Raw genomic sequence first — 13,539 nt, forward strand, 5'->3', positions numbered from 1 at the left:
TCCATTGTATTTTGAGAGTCGTATGTTTTTAGTCTCTGCAATTGTGATGTATCTTCTGTACTTTTATCTTCAACTCAGGGGTCTACAGTAACTATCTCTTGTCCATTCTCAGCAACCTGACCTTTTTCCCCTTCAGCAAGTTGCCATGGAGTTCTGTCTTGCTCTGCAGGTCCTTTATATATAATTCTGAATAACCCCTGAATACTCTTTGATCCTGGCTTTTAAGAAAAGTGTGGGTAGAGGGATATTCTGTTGGATAGGCACAGAAAATTCTAGTGTAAAGCAACATTCATTATTAAATTCAGCACCTGAACCTAAGAGCTGCTGTGAGAAAATCCACCCCAGAGAGGTCTGCCAGTATTGGTTTTGCATCCTTCCTAATACATTATTATACATCTTCAAATGTAAATGCAGTCATATCACTATAAAAATGGCTTGACTATTCACATTTAAAGCGAATCATTGATATGAAAGTTCTCTTGCAAGGGCCTGTGCTGTGAATGCTGTATTGGTTTAAAAAAATCTAGGTATTGGATTTTCCCTATCCAATTCCAGGTTCCGGGGAACCTGGAACTTTGTTTCTGTGCTGGTGCAACTTGTGTTGTGTTCTCTGTTGTTGAAGAAAAATGTTTCTAACATGAAAGCACCATAATATTCTGTTCAAAATATAATAGAAAATTATATATCGTTATAATATTATTATTTATATTTCGTATATGGTCCAAATGTACTAGTACTAATTGCAAATCTTATTAAAATTGAATTTAAAAACATTCCAAAATATATGTGAAATAATTTATTGCATTAAAGGAAAAGACTGTATTGGTGAGACTTCAAAAACAATTTGAAAAAGCACATGCACCAATGTAAAAAATGTTTTGTTCAGAAATCAGTTGTTTGAAATATGTGGTTTTAATATCAGAGCTAATAGAAATATTGACATTTTGTTTAATTTTTTTTATTTTGTTAACTGCAGATTGAGTATGAGTTTTAGTACGTTTTTTGAAACTCGGGATGAGCTCAATGGAGGAAATGTTTTTCAAAAATTACAAAAGAACAAAATTGTATGCCTTAAAAACTCTGTGGTTTTAGCTTTCTGCCTTCTAGGGGTCACTATAAATGCTAGAAGCACAAGGAGAAAGCACACTAAATACAAAAAAGGGGTGTTAAACAGTACAAAAATGGTGAAGAGATACTGGTGCCTTTTTGTATCATGTTTCTTCTGCCTTTTTTTTTCCAGAAGGTTTAATGTCATCTGTTAGTTTTGTTTATGTAGGATTTGTTTCTTAAGGAGGCTGTTCTTTCGTCATGACTTCCAAAAAGCAAATGAAGTCTAATGAAAGTTACTCTTTGCGTTCATTGCCTGATTATGTCTAGAAATCCTACGTGAGTGTATTTTAGGGAAGCAGAACTCAAGCTAATATAATGGCAACTTTGTAATAGGGACTAAGAGCAGGACAAAGATTAAAAGAACAGGGAAGGCAGATGTGTGTCTTTGCTGGTGGCAGGATCTCATCTCCTTTTATCTTGTTTAGGTTTCTCCTCTGCCTCCTACTTAAAGGTCCATGTTAAAACCCACCACGGTGTTCCCCTTCCCCAGGTCTCCAGGCACCAGGAGTCCATCCCGAATGGGGGAGCAGCGTTCCACTGCGTCAGGACCTATGGCATCAAAGGCAAGAGACTCGCTGCTCTGCACCTTGCTGCTCTGTGCAGAACTTTGTGTTGTGGGATGTTGGGCTGGGCGTGAGAAAGGGGAGGGAGGAAGGATGGGGAAATACTGGAGAGGAGCTCCAGAAGATGCAGGCAAATTATGTAGTGTCACATAGTATATCATATCTGTCCTTGGATAGCTGATACAATAAGTCTGGGGGAAGGAGGTGGACACTTAAGGGTACATGAATTTTTGGCGGCTTCTTTGATTTTAGAGATTGAAAAAAACATGTTAGTTCATCTTGACCATCTTCCTAGGAGCAGTCAATATTTGAATTTTGCCTGAAGGGTGCAGATCTTTAGTCCTACTATACTTGAATCTCGTGTCAGTCAAACCACGTTTGTGGTAAAGGAAGTGGGAGCTGCAGAATACAATTCAAAAAGATTATAAGATTATATTATTTTAAAAATAGCTAAAGAGTGTTTAACTTCTGAGTATGTAAAGCTGTGTGTTAATCTATGTAGAACAGCTTGCTTTTTTTGCCTTGGTTTGAGCTGTCAGTATTTCTGGTGAAGCTGAAACATCAGAAAACTCTTCAAAACCATGGTTGTTCCAAAAAGTTATTTTTTTTGTTGCCCGGGCAAACACAACAAGCTGGGTTAAACAAAGTCTGTGCCAGCAGAAAGCTACAGTTGTGTAATATTTTTCTGTTGAAGTCCTGATAGAGTTACTACAGAAGCCCTTTGGTTTTGGGTGGGACTTAACAAGAGATTTACTCCAGCTCAGTGGTGTATTGATTTCATGCATATCCTGTTTGGTTTGTAATGCCGAGTCCAGAGCAAATCTGTCTTTTGGGTTGTGCCAAGTGGTTCTTTGGTCTTTTGGAGTTAATAGTAGATAGGGCTTATTTGTATTCAGGGACTCGTTTAGGGAGTACGTCCGGGTTTCCCACGCTCATTCATATGCGCTGAGCAAAAAGTGTGGACAAACTTTCTTGGCATCCTGCCAGGGGAGAACGGGAACGCTCCAAACATACCAATGGCTTTGCCAGGAGATGTATCCAAATGACTTAAAATAGTGTCCCTAACCTCTCTCCTCTTTCACACTACAGTATTTAAAGATGGAACAATTTTAGATTATGAAGGTGCACTTGCGAAAAAGAGTTCCTCAAGACTAATTGAAATTGCACTTCTTAAATCGCAGCAGCTCGCTGCTGTTTTGTTGAGTATTTCCAGGTTTCTTCATGTATTGCTGCAGCCAGCCTGTTATACTTTATTAGGTTTCTATGCTCTTCACCAAAGTATCAGTAATATTCAGAAGTGTGGGAGTGACTTGTACAGTCATCATTAGGGCCATCCTTTTGTAGATCCAGAGGTATAAACATTGTGAGACATCTTTGGGATTCAAAAAAGTATTATATAAACCAGAGACTCATTATGGATGCATTCAGTATCATGACGAATCCATAATAAACTCCTTGATGTTGCTCTGATAACATCCTGGTGGTTTTGTAAAAGGGAACCTATGGTTAATGGCTTTAGAATATAAAGGATTGCTATGTTAAGTGTGTATCATTCCGGCATGACAGGCATTAATGAAATCAAGTGGTAATCAATATTATCTGTTTGAATGCACTGTAGGATTTGTTTCTTAAGGAGGCTGTTCTTTCGTCATGACTTCCAAAAAGCAAATGAAGTCTAATGAAAGTTACTCTTTGCGTTCATTGCCTGATTATGTCTAGAAATCCTACGTGAGTGTATTTTAGGGAAGCAGAACTCAAGCTAATATAATGGCAACTTTGTAATAGGGACTAAGAGCAGGACAAAGATTAAAAGAACAGGGAAGGCAGATGTGTGTCTTTGCTGGTGGCAGGATCTCATCTCCTTTTATCTTGTTTAGGTTTCTCCTCTGCCTCCTACTTAAAGGTCCATGTTAAAACCCACCACGGTGTTCCCCTTCCCCAGGTCTCCAGGCACCAGGAGTCCATCCCGAATGGGGGAGCAGCGTTCCACTGCGTCAGGACCTATGGCATCAAAGGCAAGAGACTCGCTGCTCTGCACCTTGCTGCTCTGTGCAGAACTTTGTGTTGTGGGATGTTGGGCTGGGCGTGAGAAAGGGGAGGGAGGAAGGACGGGGAAATACTGGAGAGAAGCTCAGGAAGATGCAGACAAATTATGTAGCGTCACATAGTATATCATATCTGTCCTTGGGTAGCTGATACAATAAGTCTGGGGGAAGGAGGTGGACACTTAAGGGTACATGAATTTTTGGCGGCTTCTTTGATTTTAGAGATTGAAAAAAACATGTTAGTTCATCTTGACCATCTTCCTAGGAGCAGTCAATATTTGAATTTTGCCTGAAGGGTGCAGATCTTTAGTCCTACTATACTTGAATCTCGTGTCAGTCAAACCATGTTTGTGGTGAAGGAAGCGGGAGCTGCAGAATACAGTTCAAAAAGCTTATAAGATTATATTATTTTAAAAATAGCTAAAGAGTGTTTAACTTCTGAATATGTAAAGCAGTGTGTTAATCTATGTAGAATAGCTTGCTTTTTTTGCCTTGGTTTGAGCTGTCAGTATTTCTGGTGAAGCTGAAACATCAGAAAACTCTTCAAAACCATGGTTGTTCCAAAAAGTTATTTTTTTTGTTGCCCGGGCAAACACAACAAGCTGGGTTAAACAAAGTCTGTGCCAGCAGAAAGCTACAGTTGTGTAATATTTTTCTGTTGAAGTCCTGATAGAGTTACTATAAAGAGTGTTTAACTTCTGAATATGTAAAGCAGTGTGTTAATCTATGTAGAATAGCTTGCTTTTTTTGCCTTGGTTTGAGCTGTCAGTATTTCTGGTGAAGCTGAAACATCAGAAAACTCTTCAAAACCATGGTTGTTCCAAAAAGTTATTTTTTTTGTTGCCCGGGCAAACACAACAAGCTGGGTTAAACAAAGTCTGTGCCAGCAGAAAGCTACAGTTATGTAATTTTTTTTTCTGTTGAAGTCCTGATAGAGTTACTACAGAAGCCCTTTGGTTTTGGGTGGGACTTAACAAGAGATTTACTCCAGCTCAGTGGTGTATTGATTTCATGCATATCCTGTTTGGTTTGTAATGCCGAGTCCAGAGCAAATCTGTCTTTTGGGTTGTGCCAAGTGGTTCTTTGGTCTTTTGGAGTTAATAGTAGATAGGGCTTATTTGTATTCAGGGACTCGTTTAGGGAGTACGTCCGGGTTTCCCACGCTCATTCATATGCGCTGAGCAAAAAGTGTGGACAAACTTTCTTGGCATCCTGCCAGGGGAGAACGGGAACGCTCCAAACATACCAATGGCTTTGCCAGGAGATGTATCCAAATGACTTAAAATAGTGTCCCTAACCTCTCTCCTCTTTCACACTACAGTATTTAAAGATGGAACAATTTTAGATTATGAAGGTGCACTTGCGAAAAAGAGTTCCTCAAGACTAATTGAAATTGCACTTCTTAAATCGCAGCAGCTCGCTGCTGTTTTGTTGAGTATTTCCAGGTTTCTTCATGTATTGCTGCAGCCAGCCTGTTATACTTTATTAGGTTTCTATGCTCTTCACCAAAGTATCAGTAATATTCAGAAGTGTGGGAGTGACTTGTACAGTCATCATTAGGGCCATCCTTTTGTAGATCCAGAGGTATAAACATTGTGAGACATCTTTGGGATTCAAAAAAGTATTATATAAACCAGAGACTCATTATGGATGCATTCAGTATCATGACGAATCCATAATAAACTCCTTGATGTTGCTCTGATAACATCCTGGTGGTTTTGTAAAAGGGAACCTATGGTTAATGGCTTTAGAATATAAAGGATTGCTATGTTAAGTGTGTATCATTCCGGCATGACAGGCATTAATGAAATCAAGTGGTAATCAATATTATCTGTTTGAATGCACATTAAATGTTTGGGAGATGAGATTCTGAAAAGAGAACCTATGGTTAAGGGCTTTAGAATATAAAGGATTGCACTGTTAAGTGTGTATCATTCCGGCATGACAGGCATTAATGAAATCAAGTGGTAATCAATATTATCTGTTTGAATGCACATTAAATGTTTGGGAGATGAGATTCTGAAAATGTGTCTCTCTTCTTTTTCCTGTAGAAGGCCAGAAATGTTCACATTCGGACCCGATTGAGAGTTCTGATTCATATGGAGACCTCTCTGACACCAGTGACCTCAAGACTCCCGAGAAACAGAGCACCAATGGGTCCTTCTCGTGTGACATGGCAGTCAGCAAAAACAAAATGGAGACGGAAGCGGAGAAGAAGTACCCTTGCCCCGAATGTGGCAGCTTTTTCAGATCAAAGTCTTATCTGAACAAACACATACAGAAAGTTCACGTCAGGGCCCTCGGTGGTCCATTGGGGGACCTTGGTCCTGCTCTAGGATCCCCCTTTTCACCCCAACAGAACATGTCTCTCCTGGAGTCATTTGGGTTTCAGATCGTCCAGTCAGCATTTGCATCATCCCTAGTGGATCCAGAGGTCGACCAGCAACCAATGGGGCCAGAGGGGAAATGAGATCAGAGTGATCTTAACAAAGCAAAGCAGCAGTCTGGCTATAATGATAAGATGCTGTGAACGAAAGAGGAAATAATGAAATTTGGTTCTATAGCTGAGAATTTTTTATTCATTTTAGCTTCCCTCTTTGTCTCGTGCCCTACCCCACCTTTAAACCCTCACTGGGGAGAAGGAGAAAATGCTTCTTAGCTGATAAATTACAGAAGATGGTGACCTTGAATAGGAGACGTGACCTAAAACACCAAATGGAGCTTTAGAGGCTGCTGCTGGTGTTTTGTCATGGTCTTCTAGAATAAATCTTGAGTATTAGATGGTCCTAGTGACCAAGGCACCTGGGGAGCTACAGCTACAGGAAGCGATGCTTTTTGTTCTCTCCCTATTCCCCACCTTCCCTAACCTACCCCAGAAAAAACAGTAAGTTTTTAAAACAGACCCATTATTGTCCCATTATTGAATATAACATTAAGTAAAATGCCCCGGTACCTAGCAGGTTACGATGCAGTTGTCCTTTTTTAAAACAGAAAAATTTAAAGAAGGTGAGAGAATTTGAACCCCTTCTGCAATTTGTGAGGCTGTGAGTGCTGCAGCAGGACTGAACTGCTGAAAAAAATTACCATTCAGAACAGGTTGTTTTTATTACTTTTAACCATTAAACTTGCTGTCAGGTTTTTAATTCTCTATTATTATTATTTTAGGACCTGTTGTAGTAAATTGCTACTGAAAAGCCAGTCTAAGGCGATACACAGAGCACTCTTAAAGCAGCAGTCACACTAGGGTTAGTATTAATTTTTTTTTTTTTAGATGTACCATAATTAATAACTTGGCTAGTTGATTGTTTTAAGTCTATGAAAGAAATAGTTTTATGAAAAAAGAAAAAAGGAAAAAAAAAAGGAAGAGAAATACCATTGCAGTCTGGTTGACTGGTGCTCATTTTTCATGTGGGGACGTAGGGTATAAACACGATCAGCTATCGGGTTAACACTATGTACCACTGACTTGTTTAGTGTGAATAAACCCAGGGGTTCACAGAGTGATTTTTGGTTTAATTGGATTGGACTCTATTAAAGAAGTTAGTATGTTACTTTGCATCCCCTCGTTTTGTCTGGTTTTTGAGCAATTTAGCCACCTGTCCGAAAGGTGTGCAAATGAGAACCAGTAAATAAGACACAAATCCCTCTCTACACTCTACTTTATTCTCAGTGACCTGGGCTTTTTGGCACAGTCGTGCTCTCCTATCTGCCTGTAGTCAGGTTTGCAAAAGCCAGTCTTACTCCTTTCTTTTCCAAGGAGGAAGGGTTTCTACTGTAAGAGAAGGGAATTGCATATCTCTGAAAAAGAACTGATTACAAAATGCAAAGAAGCTGGGCTCTAGGCTGTTGAAGGTTCCATTTAATCTGAAAATACCACTTGTGCAGAAATAATGTCTTTTCTTTGCCCTCCCTTTGCTCCCATGTAACTTGTCATGGTCTTTATGTACCAAATCCAGGTATAAATGTTGTTTAACACAGGGTTAGGAGTTAGGAATACTCTGAGTTATAATTATGGTTCTGCTGTTGATGCTCAAGGTCACATAGGACAGCTCACTGAATTTATTCCTTAATTTCCCATCTGTGAGGAGTTTTCTCTACACCACAATTGTTGTGAGGGTTAATGAGCAAAGATTTATGCAGCGATTTGGTAAACTAAGTTGCAATGTGTACTGAATGTTTCTAGAAACATTCTAGAAACCCCTCTGAAAAGCCCAAGTCCCACACCAGACTTGCATTCTATTAAACAATAGCTGTCTCCATCGTTAATGCAGTGCTGGAGCAGGACAGGCCACCTCAGACCAGGACCTATATCCTCTGCAGGAGATATGTCTGTATTAAATGTGAACACAGCCACAAACTGCTGTTGCGCCACGACCTGAGTTGCCCAGGTGCAACTAATACATTAACTGAAATAAGCCAGATTACTGTCTTGTTTTTATGTTGGAATTATAGACCTTTTGTAGGTATATGAATTTTGGAATGACGTTTTAAATTCTACAGATTTAAACCCCCTAGCTTCTCTTGTAAGAAGCTACTTTTTTGTACTTGCTCTCGAGTATTATCAACCAAGGATGAATAATCAATGGCTTTCTCTTTATAGCACCAGCACTTTCTAAATTGAGAGCATGTTGCAGTGGACTTGATGTTTTGCTATTAATCTATGTTGAGAGACTGAAGGACATGTTCTTCTCCATCCATCTTCCCCCAGAATCCCTGGAATAGGTATGAGTCTCATTCAAAAGGGGGGAAAATCCAAAAACCAAACCAAGTCGCCTTCAAACTAAAGCTTCGTGGAATTGCTATTGCTGTACTGGTAAGCTTAGTGACAAGTAGAAACAGGACATTTCAGAAAGGTAACAAAACATTTTCAAGTACCTTACAAATCTAGACCATGATGAAACAATCTTGTAAACTGCCAAGCAAGTCAAGAGCAGGCTTTCCAGTCAGCACAAGTCATTGGGATTAGTAAATGGAGCTGCAGTCTCTCTGATTTACTAATAGCTCATACTTAAGCCACCAGGAAAACTTCTGTTGAATTGAGGCTGTATTCTGAAAAATATAAGAAGTTTGTGTCCCCAGTGTTCCCATGTGCACTCAAAGAGGGTGCACTAGTCATAAGATTCAACTCCAAAAGCCACATCTAGAATATAAGATATTTTCATCCTACATTTAGCTCCACTGACTTAAGTATTACTAGTGGGTTGAATTTTGGCCGTGTGTATCAGAATTTAATTCTGAATGCTACAGAATTTGACCTGATGAAACGAATGAAAAGCCTTGAACTAAAAAGGAGGCCTTCTAAAACACTAACTGCATTTTGCTTGTCAAAGAAAACGCTTACTAAGTTGTCATTAATACATTGAATTAAAAGTACTTACTTCTCAGTCTACTGGGCAGGGAAACAATTAGCCGGAAGTTAACAATCCTGAATTGGCAGTTCTAGATCATCCTAGTGCAGAGACTAGTGCCAGCGGTAGATTAGGCAGATCTTTAGCAGTGGTGTGTGTTTTCAGAGCTTTTTGCTGCTTTGGGAGGGTATTGTTCCATCCTGGATGGTGAGTTAATCTATATGCAAATTCTTTATATTCTGTACTTTGGGAAATGTCAGCTTCTCATAGGACAGATGGATCCAAACAGAAAGCTCAGCCTCATAAGTTCAGAATTCAAAGGGGAATACTTAAAACGCCCCAAGCTGCAACCTCACTTAACTTGTTTCTATTACAATTTTAAATTGGTGTATCAATGTATAGATGATAGTTCTCATTTTGGGCCAGCCTTCCTTTTTTTGTCATCTTCTTTGGCGGGAATACAATCCAACCTTTGAGTCGGTGCACTTCTCTGCCGAGAAGGGAATTTCAGGTCATACAAATTTTGATAATCAGAATTGTAGTATTTCTTTGTATTGTAGGAGTCCTTAAACAGCTCAGCTGAGACTCAGACCCTTGTGTACTGGGTATGATGAAAACATCTTCAGCCATTTCTAATCTAAACACTAAAGATAGACAAGAAAGGAATTGATGCTTATAGGTGAACATAAGGTGAATATAGGTGAAATAAAGATGAACGACTAAACACCGCTTGCTTGCATGCCTAAGTGTTGTGTTGTAGGGGCACAGGCTTATCATTAGGCTTCTTTTGTTGCCTGAAGTAATTTATCTTTAGGTACTGTTAATCCACAACAAATGCAAGGTAAAGCAATTTAATGTGAATTTATTCCATACTGAGTTCAGTTAAGTGACATTACCTTGCATTTGTCATGTGCTAGATGTGTACAGACAGACTTACTAGTGTGGCTCACCTTAGGCATGGTAACGTGGTGCGTGTGAGCTCTCACTCTTAAGTGATTTGCCCATGATGACGTGGGAAATTGATAGCAGAACCAGAAATTGAACACAGATTTTTCCTTCTCTCAATCCAGTGCCTTAACTATAATAGGGCAAAGTATTATGTGCTGGGGGGGGGTGTGTGATTGTTTAGTTTGTTTTTTTCAAGCCTAGAACTATAAGATGGTGTGGAGTTGGTCTTCCTACCGATCTTTTGAATAATTGCAAATGCCCAGTCACAATTTTAGACCTGTTTGAGTGCCAGTGACTTAGGGAATATTTGTTATTTCCCACGTATTCCCTGAAATTATTGTTCCTCTCTCAACTGCTGTCAGCAGTAAGGAATGACTTGAATAGAAGAGCTGTGTAACTGAATGTCTATCTAACTCAACTAATTGAATTGATAGTATGAAAGCTAACCTAGATTTTGTAGGCTCTGTTGTAACTTTAGTGTCTTGTTTTTTCACTAAATCTTTGTTCCTAGAAATCAATATCTGAACTTATGTCTTGAGTCTGGAGTGGGGTACCACTTTCAGCTTTAATTTTTTTTTAAGGTGCTTGCTTGAGGAAGTAGATGCCAAAGTAAACGTCAAAGGAACTCCAGACTTCAGTGTTGGAAGAACGAATGGAGAGCAAGAGCTCTCTTTGGGTTTCATGAGAGATAAATGGACAAAGTAAAAAACAGCTACCAAAATTTTAAGTAATGAAACAGGAATGGCTTTTCTTTGTCACCCACAAAAATAACCAGATATTTTCAAATTTTCAGCGTGGCAAAAACTCTGAGAGCAAGTGCCAAACAAAACCATGGAATATGTTGGCTTCCTCAGCATTATGAATATACCTTAACAGCATTATGAACATTTTAATGTAAATTAAGCCAGCTTTGTACCATTCACCTTTTGCCTGGGCACAGTACCTGAGTTTTAATTGAACAGAACATAAGCTCACAGTGAATCTCTGAGCTTATGGCTTTTCAGTTCCACCCCGAGAGACAAAACAAATGAGCAAAGAGGGAATAAAAACAATAAGAAAACTTAAAAGGGAAAACAGATTCTGGAAGATTCCCACGTCTCCTGAGAGAGTCCTGATTTTTATCCTGAACATCTTTTTCAAAACAAGATCCTTCAGCTATTGCGAATGAGCCTTTGGGAATAGATTTGGCTTTCAGCCCAAGCCGCTGCTCCGCGTCCCTGTGAGGAGGCAGTTTGTGTGTTGTGGGGCACTGAGCCTGGGACCCGGAGGAGGCAGCGCCTCTGAGCCCCAGCCCAAGGCCACCGTTATTGTCGCAGAGTCAGCAGCAGCCACGTTGGCGTGATGTCATGTCTTCCTGCCTGCTCCCGTGACACATTCACCCCCTCCCCGTTCCTGTGCCAGTGTGGGACCTGCCCAGACGTGTACAGCTCTGCCAGTAACTGTGTTAGCTGTAAGACAAACCTGAGAACTATTTGGCTAAAAAGAGGAAAAAAAAACAAACCCAAACCAACAACATAAAAACCCAACAACTTGAAAAATTATGTGGCATAACTGGAAAGTGGTGTGGAACAGGAGCAGGAACCCTGGCTGTTCAGGGTTGTGGTGATGGCTGGAATGGTTAAAGCACATTAGTGAAAAACCACAGTTGTTTGCTCTGTGGTAGCAGATAATGACTGGCTGTTGGTAAAGAATTAACACCTCGTGTCATCTCTGGCCTCGTCCTGTGTTTTGTTCCCATCTATAAAATGAGATGATAACCCTTGGGTAAGAACGTTTCAAGATTTGACTGACGTGCCAAATTGTGCTGCACGGTTGTGCTGCTGAACTCTGCTACAAACCGTTGGCCTCGCTGACTTCAGGCGTGATGCAAAGTTAAACAAACATTTGGCCACATTTTTCCTGAAAGGTGAAATATTTAAATTACTTTAAAAGACTGCCTGGCACTATTGATCTGCTCTCAGGGTTTATGTGAATGGAGCTTTTCTTGGGCAGCCTCTCTACTTGTACTGCAGTTTTGGAGACCTGGAAGTGCTCTGAGCTGAGATGTGCTGAAGGAAGGAGGTAAACTGGTGTCTCAGTGATGTTCCAGTGCCTCCTTCACAGCTCCTGGGTGCCATGTGGACCATGGGGTCACTTCATACAGCCACTGGCAGCCATAAAAGCTCTTGAGCTTCTTGCAGTCACATAGTGAGCTTGGGTAAGTGTTTTTATAATAAATCAGTCTCATGCTTGCTAAGAGGTTTTTGGCTGCTGTGTCTACAAACTGGTGCCTTCTCCAGGCAATTTTTACATGCCCTCTGCAAAGTTGTCAGACCGACTGCTGGCTCTTAAATAATCAACCAAGCCTTGCTCTTGGGCTCAGAATTTCTCTTCAGTACTGTTGTAATCTGAAAGTTTGCTGCAACTAGTGCAAATACACAGTGTAAGAGAGAAAATAAAAGGCTATTCTCAGACATCCTGTAGAGTGAACAACTGAAACATGAGCGTGGGATGAGCCAGGAAAACTGGCATTTTTCCCTGGCTGCACGCCGTATGGAAGAGACAGTGCCTTGGAAGGGAAGGAGCAGAAAAGTTTGCCATTGGCTCTGATGAATCCCAATCCTGCTTCTACTGAAGTTGTTGGGAATCCTCCCGTCGTCTTCAGTGTGAGCAAGAAAGGATCTTAGGTGAGGATGGATGACTCTTTCCCTACTTGAATGAAGTCTCTTGCCTATTTACGGGCCTGCTTCTATTGAAACCGAGCCTGTTTTAGCCTTTTTGGGTTCTTAGGGACCTGTTTGTATAAAGCAACTTACCTACCTATCTTTTTTTTTTTTTTTTTATTGTGTGTATTTTTTGTATGTTCTGTTGGAAGGTGAAGCCTCTGTAGAAGGGGATACAAAAACTGATTTTTAAATAGTAATAAACCAAAAGAGAATTAAACTCTGCAGGCTGCATGCATTCATTTCCTGGAGACGGAGAGTAGAGACCATGAGTGCACAGAGAGACAGCCTGTATTTCTCGTATCTCGAAATCTTGCTCTTTTCAGAGACAATTCCTGTCTTTGCCCATCTCCACAGTTCTATCTGAAAACCCGTAGCGTCACGGGCAGGTCACAACATTGTGCATCGAGATGGTCTTATCTTGACTAGAAAATCCCTTCTCTGGGGCTGCACGATGAGATTTCCTACAATATTTTAGCATAAGTGGATGAAGTAACGAGTATCTGTGTGAAGTTTGGTGTTGTCCTCATTGAATGCCTGGAAGGCGGTGAAAATAAAAATGAGACAGGATATATAAATGTATTTTTGCAATGCTTCTGGCCTGCCTGCCTCGGGTGCTAGGTCATTAGTCAAATGCACTGTGTTCTAACTCAACACCATTATATCCAAAAGAAAGAAGTGAAGTATGAGGTGAAACTTCACTAAGCCTTTGTTCCTTCCTCCTTTGGCAAAATAGGACCTTAACTTTCTAACACAAAGGCAAACTCAAGACCAAAATAACAACAGAGATATGCCTTATTCTGAAAACATATTTAAGGAACAG

General features: G+C 40.2%; 1 protein-coding gene across 1 annotated transcript in view; it reads left to right on the plus strand.

The window, feature by feature from the left end:
- PATZ1 (POZ (BTB) and AT hook containing zinc finger 1) overlaps positions 1-13,292 on the plus strand; it is a 30,874-nt gene extending 17,582 nt beyond the window's left edge. Inside the window, exons 6-7 of the mRNA XM_014961132.1 lie at positions 1,536-1,673; positions 5,770-13,292. Of these exons, the coding sequence (XP_014816618.1) occupies positions 1,536-1,673; positions 5,770-6,188 (557 nt within the window). The 3' untranslated portion in view covers positions 6,189-13,292. The remainder of the gene's footprint in view (positions 1-1,535; positions 1,674-5,769) is intronic.
- Positions 13,293-13,539: the final 247 nt, after the last annotated feature.

Source organism: Calidris pugnax, unplaced genomic scaffold (genome assembly GCF_001431845.1).
Source record: "Calidris pugnax isolate Ruff unplaced genomic scaffold, ASM143184v1 scaffold32, whole genome shotgun sequence".
Lineage (NCBI taxonomy): Eukaryota > Metazoa > Chordata > Aves > Charadriiformes > Scolopacidae > Calidris > Calidris pugnax.